At 54.9% G+C, this 19,128-nt stretch overlaps 1 protein-coding gene across 3 annotated transcripts in view; it reads right to left on the bottom strand.

The window, feature by feature from the left end:
* Positions 1 to 3,712: 3,712 nt before the first annotated feature.
* FBXO31 (F-box protein 31) overlaps positions 3,713 to 19,128 on the bottom strand; it is a 34,392-nt gene continuing 18,976 nt past the window's right edge. For 2 of the 3 annotated variants that reach the window (XM_070451425.1, XM_070451427.1), the window contains 7 exons: positions 17,026 to 17,102; positions 14,326 to 14,493; positions 13,678 to 13,752; positions 9,214 to 9,323; positions 8,322 to 8,475; positions 7,087 to 7,448; positions 3,713 to 5,819 (listed from right to left, as the gene is read on the bottom strand). In XM_070451425.1, the coding sequence (XP_070307526.1) occupies positions 5,597 to 5,819; positions 7,087 to 7,448; positions 8,322 to 8,475; positions 9,214 to 9,323; positions 13,678 to 13,752; positions 14,326 to 14,493; positions 17,026 to 17,102 (1,169 nt within the window). In that variant the 3' untranslated portion in view covers positions 3,713 to 5,596. The remainder of the gene's footprint in view (positions 5,820 to 7,086; positions 7,449 to 8,321; positions 8,476 to 9,213; positions 9,324 to 13,677; positions 13,753 to 14,325; positions 14,494 to 17,025; positions 17,103 to 19,128) is intronic. The other variant, XM_070451426.1, reaches the window with a different exon arrangement.

Below are 19,128 nucleotides of genomic sequence, written 5' to 3'. Positions count from 1 at the left end.
CCATCCACCCGGGCTCCCACGCCCACACAGACCCATGCAAACACTTTGTCGTTGTTCAGTTGCTCAGTCTTGTCCGACTCTGCGACCCCATGGACTGCAGCACACCAGGCTTCCCTGTCCTTCACTGTCTCCCGGAGTTTGCTCAAACTCAAGTCCATTGAGTCGGTGATGCCATCCAACCATCTCATCCTCTGCCGCCCCCTTCTCCTTTTGCCTTCAATATTTCCCTGCATCAGGATCTTTCCCAGTGAGTTGGCTCTTCTCATCAGGTGGCCAAAGTACTGGAGCTTCAGCTTTAGCTCAGTCCTTCCAATGAATATTCAGAGTTGATTTCCTTTACGATTGACTATCCAAGGGATTCACAAGAGTCTTCTCCAGCACCACAGTTTGAAAGCACAAATGTCTTATCATATGTATAAACTATGTCTGTGGCATTAAAACTTCATGGGGGGGTATTAGGGGGAAAAATGTCTACAATGGCTCTTTGGAAGGAGATGATAGTGAATGAAAGCCATGTTAAAAGAGCTACATACTAAGTAATTCCATTTATCGGACATTCTAGGAAAGGCCAAATGATAGGGATGGAGAACAGAGGAGCAGTTTAAGGAGGGGCAGCACCAGGGATTTTGAGGATGGAACAGTCTATATCCTGACCATGGTGCCTGTTCACAGCTGTGTTGGTAAACTTACACTAAAAATTTACATAAATCACAGCCAAGAAATAAAAAAGGACAGCCCAACCATTCCCACAATAGTGCTGAGCTATCAGCCCTCCTTCCCCCAAGTTTCCTCTCCTGGGAAGGAGCCTGAGAGGCAGCCTTTCATCACTTATGGATTTTCAAGTCAAAGTGAGGGGAAAGGTCTGAAAACTTTACCCTTGAGGCACATCTTCGTTGGTGCTGGCTGGGGTCATGCAGCATGCAGTGACCCAAAGGGCCCACTAGAGGGTGGGCTATAAAGGGACCTGGTCTCAGGGAGCAAAAGCCCCCAGGCCCGCCAAAGCAACCCCCTGCAGTGGGGAAGGGTTAGCACCGTGACTTCGGGGATGGGAAACGAAGCAACACCCCAGATGGAGGGTGGAACTCAGCCCCAACCCTTCTCAGGAATCCAGGCCCAGCTGGATGGGAACATGATGTAGTTTTACTTTCTACACTATTTGAATTTTTCACAAGAATATTACTTTTGTAAACAGGTGAAAATAATACACAAAGGAGCTCCTCAGCTGTCTGCTCAGCCACTGAGCACATCCCTGCCCTTATCTATCCCGCCCTTCTGTTCTCAGAAATGGCAACTTACTTAGACTTCAGACTAAGAGAACCCACTGCAGCCCTACCCTTGGGGAGAGGGTACAGGTCCCAGACCAAAGGGAGGGATCCAGGGGCCTACCACTGTCTGAGTTCCCAAGGGTCACTCACCACTCTGTTCCATAACGGGGAAAATCACAACTATCAAGACTGGATGTAAGAAGCACAGACCCCTTGGGAAGGCCCCACCCCCGCACTGGTGACCCAGTCCCCTCTGTCAACCAACAACCACTCTCCTGTGATTGGCCCCTGCCCACATCCAGAGTCCATGTCACTTAGAGCTCCAGGCTCCATCTGAATCATATCGCAAAAGAAACAAATTACAAAGCACACAAGATTTCAAAAACTGCTTTATGGAGAAACAGCACCCCAAGGTTGTCAAGTCCAGGTCACAAGTCAGAGCTTCCTGGGGGCCTGACCCTGCCCCACCCGGCAAGCCCGAGGGGATGCCTGAGTGATCACAGCCTCCATCTCAACTGTTGTCTTCATCACTTGGGGGGTGGGGTTTCAAGATCAAACAGGATAAATGTTTTTCTTCTCCAAGCAGGCTTCATGATCTCAAACAACAACCAAAATTAGAATTAGGCTTAAAAAAAAAAAAAAAAGCAAAAGTTCCCATCCCTTCGCATGTTCTGGCAGGTCTCCCTGCAAGCGCAGAAAGGACTCAGAAGAAGCTTACTTTTCTGCTGCAGCCTCAGGTGTCACTGCTGGTGACCCTGGGCCCCAGAAGGCTGGCCTGCCGGCCGCTGAGCTGTAAATGACACAGGCCTCCATGTGGTTCCCATTCACATTATCAGGCAAACTGACAGAGTGTGGTTTTCTTCTCTGTCTAAATAGTTCTGAGAACATACAAAATACACTGCAGATGGAGTTATGGAGTCCGTGAATTGGGGCATCATACCCTCAAGGCAGGTGAGGGTTACATGAGAACACTCACATGAGAATTCTTATAAGTTAAAACATGAAAGTATCCAGGAGAACACAGCTACCAAGTCACAGTCAGGTGCTCCCAGTTCACACTCGAGATACCACAGTCATGAGGCTGGGGAATTCCCCAAATGACAAGGGGCTGAGCAGGTTTCTGACCCGCTTCGGCTCGGCTCACGAGCACTAAAGAGACCTCTCAGCGGCAGTGGCAGAAAGCCCAGGCAACCTGAAAAGTGAAGGCAGTCTTGAAGTGTCAGACAAGAGGGCGGCTGGCTGAGGGAGGGGTCTGGCTGTCTGGGAACGACGCCAAGTTGTCAGTGAGAAAGTCAGGCAGGACAGCTTCACCTCTGAGCTTGTTCTGCAGGCAGTGGGAATGTAGCTAGTTAGACAGCTGTACACTCTCCCACCCTCCTCATCAGCCAGGGACACAGGTGCCCTGAACGGAGTGGGGACACCAGGCCTGGTGTCAGGGCCAGAGGGGACAAGGGGAGGAGCCGGGCAGCAGCGGCCTGGAGCACCAGCCACAGTGAGCTGGACTGTCCCAGAGGAGGGGCCAGGGCAAGGCTAGGAAGGGAGGCTACAGTCTGAACCGACAGAGGAAGGAGACTGAAACCCTCCCACCACAATGCCCCTAAACCTGTTCACACCCAGCATTAGATGCTGGAGCTCTGAGCCCCGGGAGGCACAGGGGGAGGGCGAGGAACAGATCTGGGTATAGTGCCAGGCCTACATCACAAAGCCAAAAAAATAAGGTCATTTGCCACAACCTCACACCAAACACCTCCAGCCCCAAAATGAAGAATCCCCATGACCTGTGTCTGAAATCTCCAATCACGTTTCTAATCAACTCCCAGAGCGTGGAGCTCTCCAGGTATGCAGAGAGGTACCCAAGCTTTCCTCTACCCCATACCCAACCTCACAGCAGCAAAAGTAGCAGTGAAGGTGATGCCCACCATGGGGAACATCCAAAGACCGCCCGAGGTCCACCTGCCACCCCCAGTTCAAGCCCCACAGGAGCATGGCCAGTCCCTAACCTGGGTCATTAGAGATCCCCATTGGAACCGGCTTTATCCAAAGCCTCAGACAACACCCTCAGCCTTTTTGAATCCTTGCCCACAGTGAGTTAACTGGTTGGAAGGTCCCCTCCTGGGCCGGCTGACCTTCCATGAGGGGGAGTGGCCGGTACTGGATCTATGCACAGAACCGCCACTGTCCACGCACCTCACCTACAGAACTGGGAACTGGGGCTTCCAGAACTGGAAACTAAGTACAGTGGGAGACTAGGAGACCTCGGGGTGGACGACAAGCCCACGCCCTTCTCTCCTGCTGCCCTGCCCGGCGACACCCAGGCCGCTGCCACCCACAGGCCCCACCTGACACCCGAAACTGAGGCCAACATGAACGCAGCCAGCAGCCCAGGGTTATTTTAGTCGCTGTTAGCGGCAACCACGCGTAGGCCAGACACTAAAGGCAGGAGAGCATTTAGTTTGGGGTTGGTTTTTAATCAGAAGTGCTCATCTTTACAATGCTGGGGGCCTCAGACAGAGACAGTCCCTTAGCTCTAGGTAAAACACGCATTTTCTTGATTTTATTTAAACAGTGGTGAAACCTAGAGAGGAACAGCCGAGCGCCCAGCTGTCCTGTTTTCACTGTCCTCAAGGCTTTGTGGCTACACCACTGGGGACAGCCACACTTGGCACAAGAGAAGAACAGCCACGCTGTGAGAGGGGGGAGGGCGACAGGCTTTGAGGCTCAGTCCTGCAAGATGCAGGGACTGGGACCACGTCCCCACCCGACCGCGAGTCCTGCTGGAAGGATCTGGGAGGTGTGCGGTGGTGTCTCTGATGAGACTCGGCCGACGGTGCCCGGCGATGGCCCAGGGTGGACCCCAGAGTCCTGGTCCTGGGAAGCCTAGTTTGCATTTCAGGGCCATGCCCAGAGCTTGTTGCTTCTGGGCAGCAAAGGAAGGAAGGCCCAAGTAGCCAAATGGACTGAAGCTGGGACTGAAGTTATTTGAGAAAAGAGCTGGTCAGGAAGAACTCTACCAGGAAACACAGGACACATTTCATGGGGCACCTCAGGTTGGGCTCTACATGAAGGCACCCTGCCCCTCCCTGGGGAACCCAACAAGGACAAGCAGCTGGGACGCAACAGAGTCCATCCACCCCGGGGAGCCACCAGCCCTGGCAGGCAGGTGCGGTGATGCTTGCTTGCCAGGTGGCAGGGAGGGCTGAGCAGAACTCCAGCAGGTCTGTGCCTGGGCACACGGGGCTCCATTTTTCAGGGGATGGCAAGATCAGGCCTCGTGGGGGTTCCCAAATGCAGGGGTCAACACGACAACGGGGACAGTGCCAGCAGAAGGGTCAGCGCCCAGCGTCTCCACGCTGGAGGGGCCTGGTCCCCTGACACTTCCAGAAAGCTGCCCTCTCCCCTGCAGAGGGGCGTCAAACACATGGCATGAGCCCTCCCGATGTTTCACCCCTTTCAAGAGTGGCACCTCATAAACCACGCAGGGGAGCAGACATGGGTCATCTCCGAGAGGCCCTGTCCCCGGTTCTGAGACTGGCAGCTGCAACTCGCAGTCTCACACCAGTGAGGGTGGGGCGGGGGAGGGGGGAGGGCGCTCAGTGACTGCCTGTCGGAACAGCTGCAGTGCAGGTCTCGGTTCTAAACCTGAGAGATGCCAGGCAGGCACCCAGTGCTGCAGGGACCAGGGCCGGGCGGTGCTGGACCAGGGCCACCGAGCTACTGGACAGCCTGCAGTGGGCATCTCCTTGTGACCCGTATCACCGGCCCCATTTCATTGATCTTGGAAACTGAGATTGGAGTGACGTGCATTTGTCCAAAATCCAAGCGAGTAGGTGTAAAAGTGGGTCTCGAGCCCCATACCCCCTCTCCCCGGAGCTCCTATTCCACACACAGCGCCCCCACCCGCCCAGGCTGCATGGAAGCCACCGTGGCCCTCCGGCTTGCTCCCTGCAGAGGGGATGGTGGAGCCAGCACGCCTCCCCCAGGACCCCTTCCATGAGCTGGAGGCAGCAGACCATGCATGCGGAGTGACCCTCCCTGGAGGAGGACTGTGTTCTCCCTAGAAAACGGCCAGTCTCTCCAGTTCAGTCCCTACACACCCCGTGGCCCGTCCTCCAGGTCAGTTTGTTCCGGTTCTGTTGTTTTTTTCAAGACATGCTCAGCCCTCCTGTTGCTACTGGCGGATATGCAGGCGTGCGGTGCGCTCCGTGGAAAGCATCTGGGCGGCCACGCCAAGGCTCCTGCGAGCAGGGGGGTGTCGGGTGTTGGCCGAGTCCCCCCGAGCGCATGCTGCTGCCCTCCCAGCCCCGAGTTGCCCGCCGTGGGGAGGCGGACCGTCAGGAGGTGAGGGACTGGATGTTCTTGAGCATCTCCTCAAAGGCCTGCGGGGACGGGGCGTCTGCGTTCCGGAAGGCGGCCTGGACCCTGCTGTAGAGGCTGAAGGACTTCAGCTCCAGCCAGATGAACCCGAAGCGGTCCTCGTCGAATAAGACAAAGACCCCAGGGGTGCGCTCAGGGCTGGTGAAGCCGTGGCCGGCGATGAGGCCGGTGCCGTAGAAACTGAACAAAAATAAGACAGCGTGGGGACAGAGGGTGAGTGGGGCCCTTGAAGGCGCACAGTGGCCCAGGCCCATCACCTCATGGTCCGGGACATTCTGGAACACCCCCTCCCCCCAACATCCCACATGGGCTACGTCTACCATCCTCCAGCAGCAGGCAATCCACGGAGTCAGCTGGTGGGCTCGGCACCCTCAGGGAGGCTGGCATTCACTTAGAGGGCGTGAGCAGGCCTGCTGCTTCGCCCCGGACAGCTGGGCTCACCCCACTGACTGCAGCTCTCTACCAACTCACCCAACGCAAGGACGAGGGTCTCAGGCAGCTCCCCCCCATATTGCTGCCCCAAAGTGCACTTCTTCATGGCACAGACCCAGGCAACAGAAATCTCAGTTCCCGGGATAGTCACGTGCACATATGAACAACTCAAATGTAGTCAATGACTTATCAGCATGTAAAAAGCAAAACTTGCAAATATCCATTACAGCCACATTTGGAGACATGGGCTCTAATGTGTTTATGTCTCTTGCAAAGAACTCAATATTTCTGACAGATGACGAGGAGTTAGGACTGGCCTGACCCTCCCGTTGTGTGGAATAATGCCCAGGACCTCACCTCTGCCTGCCGCACTGAGGCTCTGCTGGGCGGGAGGGGACAGCAGCCCTGCGCCCGAGGGCCTGCGGCTCTGATGGCTTCTGGGCACCAAGCTTGGACACACAGACACATGTGCTGCACAGGCTTTGCAGCAGGGCCAGGGGACGGATGCACCCCTCCCAGCCAAGCCCCTACTACACTCAGCTTGGGGTAGAGATGCTCTGGTGACATAGCCGGGGCTGGACCAGAGCTTCCAGGCCGGCTCTGCCCGAGGGCTCTGAGCTAGCCATGAGATGCTGCAAGTTGTCAAGTTTCCCAGGGACATGAGATCTGTCTTCTTTATGACTTACAAAAATTCACAGCAGGTGAAGTTACACTGAAACACTATTGTGTATGCTTCCCTCTGGAAAACCCATATTCAGCCTCTTTTATCACAACAGTATTAACATGAAGAGGATGTAATGAATTTTGTCTGTCAAGTCCGCACCAATGCCTAAATCGCTTTTGGGGAGCTTGGCGTGGGGCCCAGGGAGTGGCATTGGCCACCCGGGACCTGGAACACATGGGCAGAGCTTCCCACGGTGCAATGCCCCCCGCCCCGTGCGGGGTCGACCCCATGTCAGGCCGCCTCTGTGCTGGTCTGGCAGGGGACCCCGGAAGCCCACGCCCCCATCCTTACCACATCCTGCAGGTCCGGGGATAGTCCTCATTCCTCGAGCTCACGCCCACTGGCAGCACGAACGGCTGCCCCTGCCCTGACTGGGCAGGTGGCTCAGCTGCGGCCGCAGCCCCTCTGTCCCCAGGCGCCTGGGCCGGCTCGGCGGGAGGCTCCTCACAGGGCTGGGGGCTCTGCTGGCCAAGGCCCTCGACATCCTCGGGCCCGCCTTCCTGCTCCTGCTCCTGGCGCACCTGCTCACGCACCTCCAGGACAACGCGGGAGAGCTCGTTGAAGTCGCGCAGGCTCTCGCCATCAGGCAGCTGGATGCGGTGCCTGAGGTCAATCTCTACCGTCTGCTGCCCGGCAGGGATGTTGGGGTCGCCCTGTGAAGCCAGTGTGCAGCCGTCAGCAGGCTCAGAGACTGTGCTGAGCCTCCAGCCCCAGTCCTGCCTTCGGCTGAGCGTGCTTGCTCAGCCTTACCACTGGTTTGGCAGTGACCCCTTACCAGTCGGAATATCTGATATGTCCTTTAAAAAAAAAACAGTGCCCAGAGCAGGCAGCCTCCTGTGAAAGGCCTTTGAGGACAGGGAATGACAGTACCCACGGGTGACCCTGGGAGGGCCCACAAGCATCCCTACACTGAAGACCTTGGGTGGGAGCCACCCTATGTTGACAGCTGAAGTGATGGAGCCTCGAGAGGCCTGCGAACCCTCCCCGGTCAGGGAGGGACAGCCGGAAACACCAGCCCAGATTGTGTGCCTGGAACAGGCGACAAGGGGCCCTTCGTCCAGGGCCCCCACTCAGCTCAGCGGCCCTCCCGGCGTGTTCCCAAGCTGCTGAGGCCCAGACAGGCCGTGGGGGCCCAAGTGATAAAGCAGAGGGTCACCTGGGGAGCTCCTGGAGCCCCCCACCCAGCCTACCCCCATTAGGTCAGAGCCTCTGGGGTAGGGCCAGCATCAGGGCTTTCTCTGTCTCCCCAGGAATCCTGGGGTATGGCCAGAGCTGAGGACTGTGCAGGAAAGGCTGCCTTGGAAATGTTCAGAATCCCCGGGGGATCGTGTGAAAGGTGGGCCCTGAATCAGCAGGTCCAGGTGGGACCCGAGACACCAAGTTCCCGGCAAGCCCCCCGGGGAAGTGCTGCCACAGTCTGAGGCCCGCTGTGACTAGCTGGGGCACAACCCGAGCTGCCCTACGCCAGGATGATGTGATCACAGTCACGTGGTGCTGGGCCCGGCAGGGCGGCCCCTGGGACCCACCGTGATCTTCGTGCCCCTGGCACGCTTCCCATGGAAGCTGAGCATGACAATCTCCAGGCCGTGGCTGCCGTAGGTGCCCTTGAAGAGGCCCGGCCTGATGAGGTCATCCGGGTGGCTGGGAGGGAGGTAGATGCGGCGATAGGTCAGGCAGTTGCTGTGCAGGGGAAGAGGGGTAGCATGAGAGCACGATTGGCACAGCCCATGGGCACGGGGGCAGAACATGCGGCTCATGCCCGCTGGCCACGCTACACAGGGTGGGCAGCGTTAGGTCCCCGCCAAGGCCCGTGGGAGCAGGGGCACCCCTCCTTCCTGAGCTCCACTCACCCCTGGAGGTGGGTGCACACCCTGGTGTGCATGGCACACCCTGGGGTGGGGATTCCTGAGGCTGCCAAGACGCTAAACAGAGGCAGCAGGACAGGGTCCAAGGGCAGAGAGCATGACAGCAGGGGGAGATATGAGGCTGCCAAGGTCGACATGGGGAAGGGAACATGAGGCTCTAACACACAGGCCAGGCCTGTGAGAACACAGCTGGTGGGTGATGGTGGTCAGACAGGCAGAAAACAGATACCAAGGTGGGTCAGGGGACAGGGCCTCTGGTCATAGTACCCAGAGAGAGCAGGACTGTGCTCACAGTACCCAGAGGGTCCATGTTCACAGTACCCAAAGAGAAGGCCGTCATTCACAGCACCCAGAGTGACTGTGTTCACAGCACCCAGAAGAGAGGGACTGTGTTCACAGCACCCAGAAGAGAGGGACTGTGTTCACAGCACCCAAAGGGACTGTGTTCACAGCACCCAAAAGGACTGTGTTCACAGCACTGAGAAGAGAGGGCCTGTGCACACAGCACCTGAGAGGGAGAGACTGCCCGCCCCCAGCCAGGAGCTGCACTCACTCGTACTGACTGGTGTAGATGAACTTCATCAGGATGAGCTCCTGCATGTGCTCATGGAAAATGTCCTCCAGCGTCCGGCCCCACTCCTCCCTTAGCCACGTGCGGAATTCCTTCCAAGAGAACACAGGTCACAAAACCACCCCGACACGAGGGCGCGGAGAGGCTGCCTGCTGTGATGGCGCATGGACGGCATGAAGAAGGAAGCTGGGCAGGAGGAACGGGAGTGCATGCATTCTTTCTCCCAGCTTCCAGCCTCCGTTCCCTGCTGAGGCACCCGGGGCTCTGGTCCTCGCATTCTCAACTTCAGTGGGAAGGACACACAGGGACCATGGGCGTCCTTCGGGGAGGCTGGGGCCACAGCACTTGCTGCAAGCCTCGCTTCCATGCCAACTAGACGGTGGCATCTACACTGGTTGTCGGGCTTCTGGGGGAGTGGGTGCATCAGACCCCCGTGCTGGCCGAGTTTGCTTTCTGCAGCCCCCAGTGAGTATAGGACAGGGATGGGCAGGGTAGAGAGTATGGGTGGACTTTCCTTTTTAAAAGGTGTCTTCCTAGTTATGGTCAGTAAGTGTATTTGTAAAAAGAAAACTTTTATAAATAGTGCATCCACAAAGCCCCATAATTCATTATGGCATCAAGCTATGCAAAGGATATTTAGTGCTTCATTGTTTCATTCGGTACATTCAATATTGCTAATCCACAGTTATGTGTTCCTAACTCAGTACAGTGTTTCCAGTGACTATCTAGAATTAACTCTACAAACAGAAGCAAAGACAGTTTACCAAAAAAAAAAAAAAAAAAAAAAGCTACTATCTGTCAACTGCTTTAATATGTTACTGCCCAAACCCTGGCAAAGAATAGAAATTACTTAGTGACTGAAATAAACAACTGTTAGAAATACACAGTCAATAAATAATTATCAACTGAATTTTTATATACTAACAGAACAAAATTGGAAAATGAAAGTTTTAAAATCCTATTTACAACAGCCTCAAAAAACACACAGACTTAGGAATGAACACAAAGCATGGGTGATACTTCTACTCCGAAAACCCCAAGATGCTGCTGAAAGGGGGTGAAGAGGCCCACAGGGCAGAGACACCTGTGGACCAGAAGACTCAGTATTAGGTCACAACTGTCTCAAATTGACCTACAGACTCAACACCAGGCCAGTCGTAATCCCATCAGGCTCTCTGGAGAAACACCCGAGCTGATTCTGAAATCCATTTGGAACATCCAGAGCAACCTTGCAAAAGAACAAGGCTAGAGGATGCAGGCTAGCGTGACTGACTCACTACAAAGCGAGAGTAACCAAAGTGGTGGCTGAGCGTGAGGTCAGAGCTAAGGACAGACCTGGAGAGAGTTCGCTGGTGGTCTTGGGGTTAGGACTCTGAGTTTTCACTGCCATGGACCAGGTTCAGTCTCTGGTCAGGGAACTGAGATGCAGCAAGACATGTGGCACAGCCAAAAAAAAAAAAAAAAAAATAGAGAGAACCTAGAAACACCCACGTGTGTCTCAGGAATGGACTTTAAACCACAGCATCCAAGCCACCCAACAGGGAAAAAGTCTTTCTTTTCCACAAATGGGGCACAAACCAGACAATGACAGGGGACAAAGAAGCGATCCCCGCCACACACAGGAACCATTCAAGACAGGCCACAGACCAAAATGTAACCAAACTCCTGAAAACAACAGAGAGAAACACACTCTCTTTGCAGTCTGGGGGTAAAACAATAACTTAGAAAAAACCTGACAGGTCAGACTTCATCAAAATCAAAACCTCCCACTTACATGGCTGAGCTCATGGAGGAGAGGCCCTTAAAAAAAAATCAAATAGAGAAATAACAGATGAAGATGGAGGCGAGGGAATATAGCGAGCAAGGATTTCAGTGCTGCCACGGCACATAATCAGACTTGAGCTGAGAGCCAAGAAACTGGCTTGTGAACCGTCATAATCTTATTTCCTTCACATGAGGTCAGTCATTAGGAATACCAACCAGACCCAATTACTCAGAACAGATACGCTCACTATGAAATTATCTCATCAGATATGTATCCACACAAAAAAAACACAGGGGCCTAGAACATATCAGACAAGAAGTCCATTACAGATCCAGGGCTGGTTCACCACAGTCAACACCCCACCACCATCACCTCGTTCTGCACAGTGGCCTAGGAGCTGGGTGCTAACACCTTCCCTGGTCTACAGAACTTTCCAGAGCCACACAGCTAGCAGGTAACAGAATTAAAGCTAATAACCCGAGGCCACATGCTCACTGATCTCATCTCTGCCACAGCCAACGCCAGGGCTGGCAGGAGTGCAGCAGGGCAGAGGGCCCCATGCGTCACGGTGGGCTGTAAACAGCAAACTGACAGCGTATGAAAACAATCCGAAGTACAATCTGGAGTACCTTCAGGGCCTTTTATACAATTCTGCTTTTGCAGAGTCCAGGCAGCAGTCACGAAAATAATGCCCAGCGTCTCTCCTGGGTGGCTCCAACCAGGCCTGCCTCTAAGCCATTGACCACTCAATCCTCCAAATCACCTATGACCATAGGCAATCTCAGGGCCCTGTTTTACAGACAAGGGCTGAGGCTCCCGGAGGGCAGGTCACTTGAGCATGTAGTCAAGAAGATGACAGGGGAACAGCTGAGCTCAAACCCCACATCCAACTGCAGGACAGTCATACACCTACTGTTGTTACACCAAAGCAAGATGATGAACAGAACGCTGCATAAATACTAAAGTCTGCAGAGACATCCCTGGCCATCTGGTGGTTAAGACTCTGTGCTTCTAATGCAGGGGGGAAGGGTTCAATCCCTGGTCAGGGAACTAAGATCCCGCATGTGACACAGCACAGTCAAAAAAAAAAGTTTGTAAAGAATACTAATGAGACTGGGAAATGTTTCTGGAATACCAGTTAAGCTAAAAAACAAACAAACGAAAATGAAAAAACAGAAAAACTATCCAAATTAGATAGACCACAGTGATATCACAAAGGCCGAGGGAAACAAGGGATGATGGAGAATAGACTTGGAGGCCACCCTGGTGGGGCCACGTCAGCACTCTTCTCCCTCCGGATTCTGAGCATTCTGCATCTGATGGTGACAGTTCAGGAAGTATCATTTTGGGAAGGTGGTGAGAAAGTATATAAGACAAAGGAAAGCAAAATAAAACCAACTGTGTGCAACTGAGGGCGTCCAGCGCCACAGGCTTTCTGCATGGCCGAGCACGCCGCGAGTGGGACCCGCCATCCCCTCCTCCCTTTCCCATCCCTGCTCCTCCTCACAGCTCCCCCCTTCTCCGATTTCCAGAAGCCTCAGGCCGCGGGATCTGGACAGATGGGGGTGGGTATTGTGGCTCAGCCTCGCCATCCCATCCAGGAAGAAAGCAGGCACCATCAGCAATGGAAGTCAGACAATAGGCGCAAGGCCGGGGTCTGAGAAGACAAGGCCCTGCACTGCCCTCAGGGGCCCAGAGATAAGGCTGCAGCGTGAGGGGGGGCAGGTAAGGAGCAAGCCAAACACCCCAGTCCTGAGGGGGCCAACACAGTCTGGATGTGGCCTTGGAAGTGGCACAAAGCTAGTAGGTAACCCAGAACTGGAGTCTGGGGCCAGAGCGTGGGGAGGTGGAGGTGGGGGCGGGGTGTTGGCAAGCCTCAGGATGCAGTTTATGCAGAGCAGGCTTTGGGCGTTGGTAAGGGCAGAGAAGGGCTGGGGTGGGGCTTCCTTCCTGAGCAGAGGGAGGGGTGAGAGCCAGTAGGGCCTGCAGGGGCAAAGGACAGGTCTCCGCCTGGAGACAGTGATAAGCACAGCCCGTTCACCTTCCTGCCCTCTGAGGCCACCAGGAGTCCTCCACTCCCTTAGGAAGCACCACTGTGGCCCAGAATTTTATCAACCATCAGAGCACAGGGCGGCTCAGGCTTTCACTTTATCTTCAGAGCCATCAGAACTCCTCTTCCCCTGGAGCCTGAAGCCACTCTCTAGGTTGGCAAGACTCAGCTAAGTGGAGACGTCTCAACTGACACGCGAAGAACCTCATCCTCCAACTCCCCACTTGGAGGAAAGACAAAGAGAGGTGGAGAGATGGAGCAGAAGGAGCCAGCACAGAGACCCCAAGCAGCTGAGATGGACAGAGTGACTGTGGGCCAGACAGCAAGCTCCCTGCCCCGGGACTCTGGGGTGGACCCCCCAGCACCTCAGGCAGCCCAGCCTCTGGCCGTAAGGGGTTCATCCCGATAAAGCCTCTGGTCTCCCTGCAACTCACACCTGTGATGAGACCCCACAGCCCTTGGGCCTCTTGTCAAAGGGGCGATGGAGAAGCAGTCAGAGAACCACTTCTACTCGGCGTGTTTATCCTCAGCCCGGCACACACATCCACACTACGAGGATGAGCCCGGGAGGCGGCCTCCCTTCACACGTCCACCCTCACATCACCCCCTGGGACAGGAGGGTCGGCCTCACCTCCTGCCGCCCGCCAGACATCCTGTGGTGGTCCGTCTGGTTGCACTTGGTGGAGAACTCGTCCTTCTTCACGATCTTGAGTGTCCACAAGATGGAGAGAGGGTCACCAGTGAGCCCCAGTGGCACCCTCAGAGCAGGGGTGCATCAGCCCCTCCCGTTCCCATGCCCCCATCATCTGGGGGCCCCGGAGGCCGCCAGATCATGGGCAGTCCTAGAAGGGTACTCAGGACCCCCTTGAGCGCAGGTTTCCTTCCAGGGGGAGGCGTTGCTGCTCCCAGGGGGCGTCCTAGAGCTGCACTCTCCTACTGAGACAGGGAGGACGCCCGTTTGCTCACTCGCTCGAGAGTGGCTATCTGCCAGGCCCACACCCAAGAGTAAAATGTCTTATTCCAAGCAGACACCCTTGCAAAGAAGGAGAAAAGAACCTCGCTTGGAAGGACAAATGGTTCTAAGTGGAGGCAGAAGCAGGGACGGCTCCAGCCAGTGAATCTCTGAGGCGGGGCAGCAGCGTCGACAGCACCCAGAAGGACTGGGCCAAGCCTGAATCCCCACTCCTGCTGACCGACCCGGGCAGGGGGCACTTCTGGGAAGACCCCAGTAGGCAGCTGGCACTGGGCCCCAGGGAGCAGCGAGGAGCCCCAGCCTCACCTGGACGTGGCCGTTGTGGGGCCCTCTGTGGCCGTACATGCACTCCACCGTGGCCGACTTCCTCTCCATCAGGTGGATTCGGAACAGGGGCTTGAACCGCATCGGGTCATCCACGTGAGGGTCGTGGGGAGGCAGGTACATCCAGCCAATGATGAACAAGCCGTCCACCTGCACGCAGGTCCACACGAGGGTGAGGGTGGGGGTGGGTGAGGCACAGTATCCCCGCCCTAACCCCCCCCAACAGTGAGGACCAGCCGCATCCACATCCCAGTCCTGCAGGGACCCAGAGCAGCAGGAGGAGCACAGCTTCTCCTGCCATTAATTAATTATTAATTAAATAACTAGTTTAAGTAGTTTACCCAACGTGAAATGTGGTGGCTAAAGCTGGTAACACTGTCACATCACTGAAATATGCTGAGAAACAGAAATCACAGTTCTCCCCACCCCTCGCAAAGGGATCAAACTGTGAGGTGATGGGTACCTTGACTGATTGGAAGGGCGACTCCTTCCATGATGTTACTTGTGCCTCAAATCGCCACAAGGTACACTTTATGGACCTCACAGTTTTGGTAACTATACTAAACCAAGCTGAAGAAATTAACTAATTTTTAACTAGAAAATACAGTGGTGAGACCTGGATCCAAGCAAGCCTTAGAGAGAGCATCCAGCTCCGAAGTGGGCATGGGGGATGGCGGTGGGGAGCCAAAGACACCAGGAGCAGGAGCGATTCAGAGAGCGACCCCCAACGGGGCAGCTGACCCGAGAAGAATCGGGGCCTGCTCTTGCCAGGCGAGACTCAGGAGCCAAAACCAACGAGCAGCAGGAGGGCCTGGCTTAGATCCTGAGGTGGCCGAGCCAGCAGCTGAGGGTGGGTCTGAGACAGGCAGGGAACCCCGAGCGTGGACGGGGCCTCAGGTGACCCAAGGACCAGTGCCGCTCTAGTGAGCTGTGGTCAGACCTCACGTGTGTGAGTGCCAGAGTTAGAGACCCACGCTGAAGCACAAACATGGACTGACAGGGGCCTGGGGTTTGCATTAAAATACCGAAAAGAAAAGGCAAAGGGGCCGTGAACTTGGCACCAGGGCAGCTGCCAGGAGGTGGGCATCTGGGCATCACCCTGCCGCCCCATGTGTGTTTAGAGTGCCACATGATAAAAGCAGTGACAGGGACAAAGGAGGGGCAGTCCCCGGGCACCACACTCAGCAAGCGCACGTTCTCGTGCAGAGGCGGGGGCACCTCTGCCACCCACACAGTGGCCCCCCGCTCAGTCCTGCCTCCCTGGGGGTTGAGTCCCCAGCTTCTGGCCCCAGTGACAGAGGAGGACAGAGCTCAGTCATAATTGTCTGAGAGGGGGGTTAGCTGGCAGTGCTTTGTCATGGGCTCTACTTTCCCCTGATTATCCCCTGCTTTCAGAAGCCCTTAAAAAAAAACCACACACAACTCTGTTACTCACTGCCGGTAAGAAAAGCAATGACCCCCTCCCGGCCTGAAACTAAGGAGAGGATGGATGTGCCCACACTGGGAGATGTCTGGCTTGTCCCCGGGAGAACGTTCTAACAGCAAGGCTTCCCTGGCGGTATTAATATTAAATAAATGTGAAGCGAGTTTCTCAACAGATGTTTCCACCACATTATAAAGAATATGAAGCAATATTTATCCCTAACCAAACCCCACCTGGTGAGCAAAACCCAGAGTCACCAGAGTCACCTGGCAGTCCACATGAACCAGGCTCCCGGGGCCCCGAGAGCTGCAGCAAGGCAGACCCGCCAGCCGTGACCCGAGCTGCGGCCAGAGCCCTGGACTCAGGCTTCCGGCCACCGGGCGTACATGCAGCGAGAGGCAAGCAGAACGGACACCAGGCTGCCGGAAGGACCCCTGGCTTGGTCTTCCCTGCACCGCCGGCCACAGTGACACCAAGGCATGGGCGCCCGCCTGGAGCTCAGTACAAGGCCCCTCCCGGCTTCTGTCCTGGAGGCTGTAGTTGTGCCAGCAAGAACACCAGTGAGGGCCGTGTCCTCCTCGATGCCTACTCCGGTTAAAGCCAAGGAAAGTCAGGTCTGGATTTGTTCAAACGGACCCAAAAACTGATCAGCTAGTTTTTTACATAAGATAGGCAAGTCATCAGGGAGCATATAAAGATTAAAACCAAAAGACTTTTCTCCTGGCTACCACCAAGAAGCTTATATCTAACAGCCATTCCTGCTGGGACCAGCCATAAAGACTGAATAAAGGGAAGTTAAAATGCTGCTTGAGGAGGCAGGGGGCAGGCTTGCAGAGGAGGGACAGGTGCCTGCCACACCCCACGCCTGTGCTGTGCGGTCCCTGGAGTGGAGCCAGCATGGGCCTTCCATCCAGGGCCAGCCTCTGAGGGCACCATGCTGCCTCCTGTCCTTTCAGACCCTAATTTAGGGCAAAGGGCCAGTGCACGACCCAAGACGGGAGTGTCCGGGGCCTGTGACAATCAATGGCTTTTGGCGTCCAAGAGGCAGGGACCAGGTAAGGCATTTGGCATCATGATGTCCCTGGATGTGGCGGGGGGCCAAGAACTACTTAGAACAATCTTTGCTCATTAGAAAATAACACCTGGCCCGTTGAGTCTTTGTGACTATTTGTCAGGCGGAAACTGCTCTGGCCTGCCCCTCGGGCAGGTGGACAAAGTCCCATCGATAAGAATCCAGGCCTGAGGCTCTTCAGACTTACCACCACGTTCAGCAGTCCTCCGTACGGCCCGATATCCGGCTGCCACAAGCCCAGGATGTGTCTGTATCGGTGAAGCACTACAGGGACAGAGAGAGGACAGGGCTTCAATGTAGAGTCAGCCGGCCTCCACTGCAGAGTCAGTAATCAGAGGGAAGGGCGTTGGCAGGGCGTGGGGCTTGTGAAGAGGTCACTCATGAAGGCTCGCAAGAGAGCCGCGCAAACAAATGTGGCTTCAAGTAAATCTTACAAGTTCCTAAATCATTCTAAGAGTAAAAATGTCTTTAGAAAGCATGATAATGGGGTCATTTTGAGACCCAGCCTCTGCAGATCAGCTCCAGTGATGAGGAGCTGTTGCCTTGAAAGACATGCAGTGGTCACCCTGGCGAGGTGATGAGCCTCCCATCAGTCTCCACAATGGGAGTAAGCATGGGACTCTTTACCAGGGGTGGAATCCAAAATGTAATGGGGCTGTAGAGTAAGATTTAAATCAGGTCATCTTTCTTTAAAAAAAAAAAACACCACATTCCTGCCTTATTTCAAAAGCAGTGCATGTATATTTACTGGGGACAATGAGAGAAAAGGGCACCTGAGGCCAACCTGAGATCCCACTGCATGCCCATGGCCATGGCCAGTGCAGCAGATGCCCTGGGAAAAGTCCTTCACTTCCACTTCCTTTGCACAGGTATTTGTGGAGTGAACAGTGAAAAGTGAAAAAGTGAAAAGATGAGCAAAGTGCACAAAGAAGTGAACCAGCTCATGCAGGGCCCTGCTTGCCAGCTGCAGGGTCTGGGGTCTCACCATAGCCAGTGTGTGGTGCTAGAATTCATGTGTCAACTGGATGTGGCCATGGGGGCAGGAGGCGGGCAGACATTCTTGGTCAAACATTATTCCTGTGTGTTCCTGGATGACGGTGACATTTCAATCTGCCATCTGACAGAAAAAGCAGATTGCCCTCCCTCGTGTGGTAGGCCACATCCAATCAGTTGAAGGACCAAGCAGAAGGCTGGTGCTCCCACGAGTATTGAGGAGCTCCTCCTGCCTAGCTGCAAGCTGGGAGATAAGTCTTTTCTAACTTCAAACTCTAATCGTGGGCTCTTCCTGAAGTGGACAAAAAGGCTAACCCTCCCACAAACACAGGGGAATTTTCTCCTGGCTGACTGTGTTGAGCTGGGACATTGGTCTTTTCCAAGCTTCGGATTTGAACCGAAACATGGGCTCTTCCTGCCGGACTTCAAACTGGAACTACACCATTGGCTCCTCTGGGTCTCCAGGCTGGAGATCCTGGGATTGATCAGGGTCTCCATAGTTGTGCAATCCAATTTCTTACACTGCTCTCTTTCTATATGAAGGAACTGGTTCTGTGTCTGAGAACCTTAGCTAACACCCAGGGGGAGCCGTGGATGGTCTCCGAGTGCAGGAGCTGCATCATCACAACTTCAGGGAGGAAGGCCAGGCAGCAGAGCCCGGAGGGACCCGAGCCCAGACAGCAGCTCCGCGGCCACCACTTGGTCTGGGGTACAGGGATGGGGAAAGCGGGTCCAGCACCAGCCCGAGCCTGCAGGGCGGGCAGACGACTGTTGGGAAGGTTCCACCAGCCTCCCCAAGGTTGCAGTTTCAGGACATGCGTCTTCTGAGTTGGCTTACAAGACACACATTAAAGTCACTGGCTATCTCACGACTGTGCCCTGATAGGTTTTCTGTTTGTTAAACAAGCAATAATAAGCAGGGTCAGAGTCACAAGCAAATACTGAGCTCCAGACGGTGCAGTGCACATGCAGGTGTTTAGGGGTAAAACAGACTAACGTCTGCCACTTACCTAGAGACACAGAACATTATACAATGGATGGATGGACAGGTGTGTGGGGGTGAAGTGGGGCAGAGAGCTACAGAGTCAGGTAAGTGGGTGCTCACTGCACAACTCCCTCTACTTTTCTGTTATGTTTTTAAAATGCTGCCATAGAACTGCGCAGAAAAAATCAAACGGGCCCAGACAGCATGGCCTTCTCTTGTCTCCAGTCTCCCATCTTTCCAAGATCAATCAACCTGATCCCGAAGCCCCTGGAAAGTCTGTTCAAAGAATCTGCCACCGACTCGGCAATTTCC

This window comes from Odocoileus virginianus, chromosome 20, assembly GCF_023699985.2.
Source record: "Odocoileus virginianus isolate 20LAN1187 ecotype Illinois chromosome 20, Ovbor_1.2, whole genome shotgun sequence".
Classification (NCBI taxonomy): Eukaryota; Metazoa; Chordata; class Mammalia; order Artiodactyla; family Cervidae; genus Odocoileus; species Odocoileus virginianus.
Note: the sequence above shows the minus strand (reverse complement) of the source record. Positions and strands in the feature narration are given on the sequence as shown.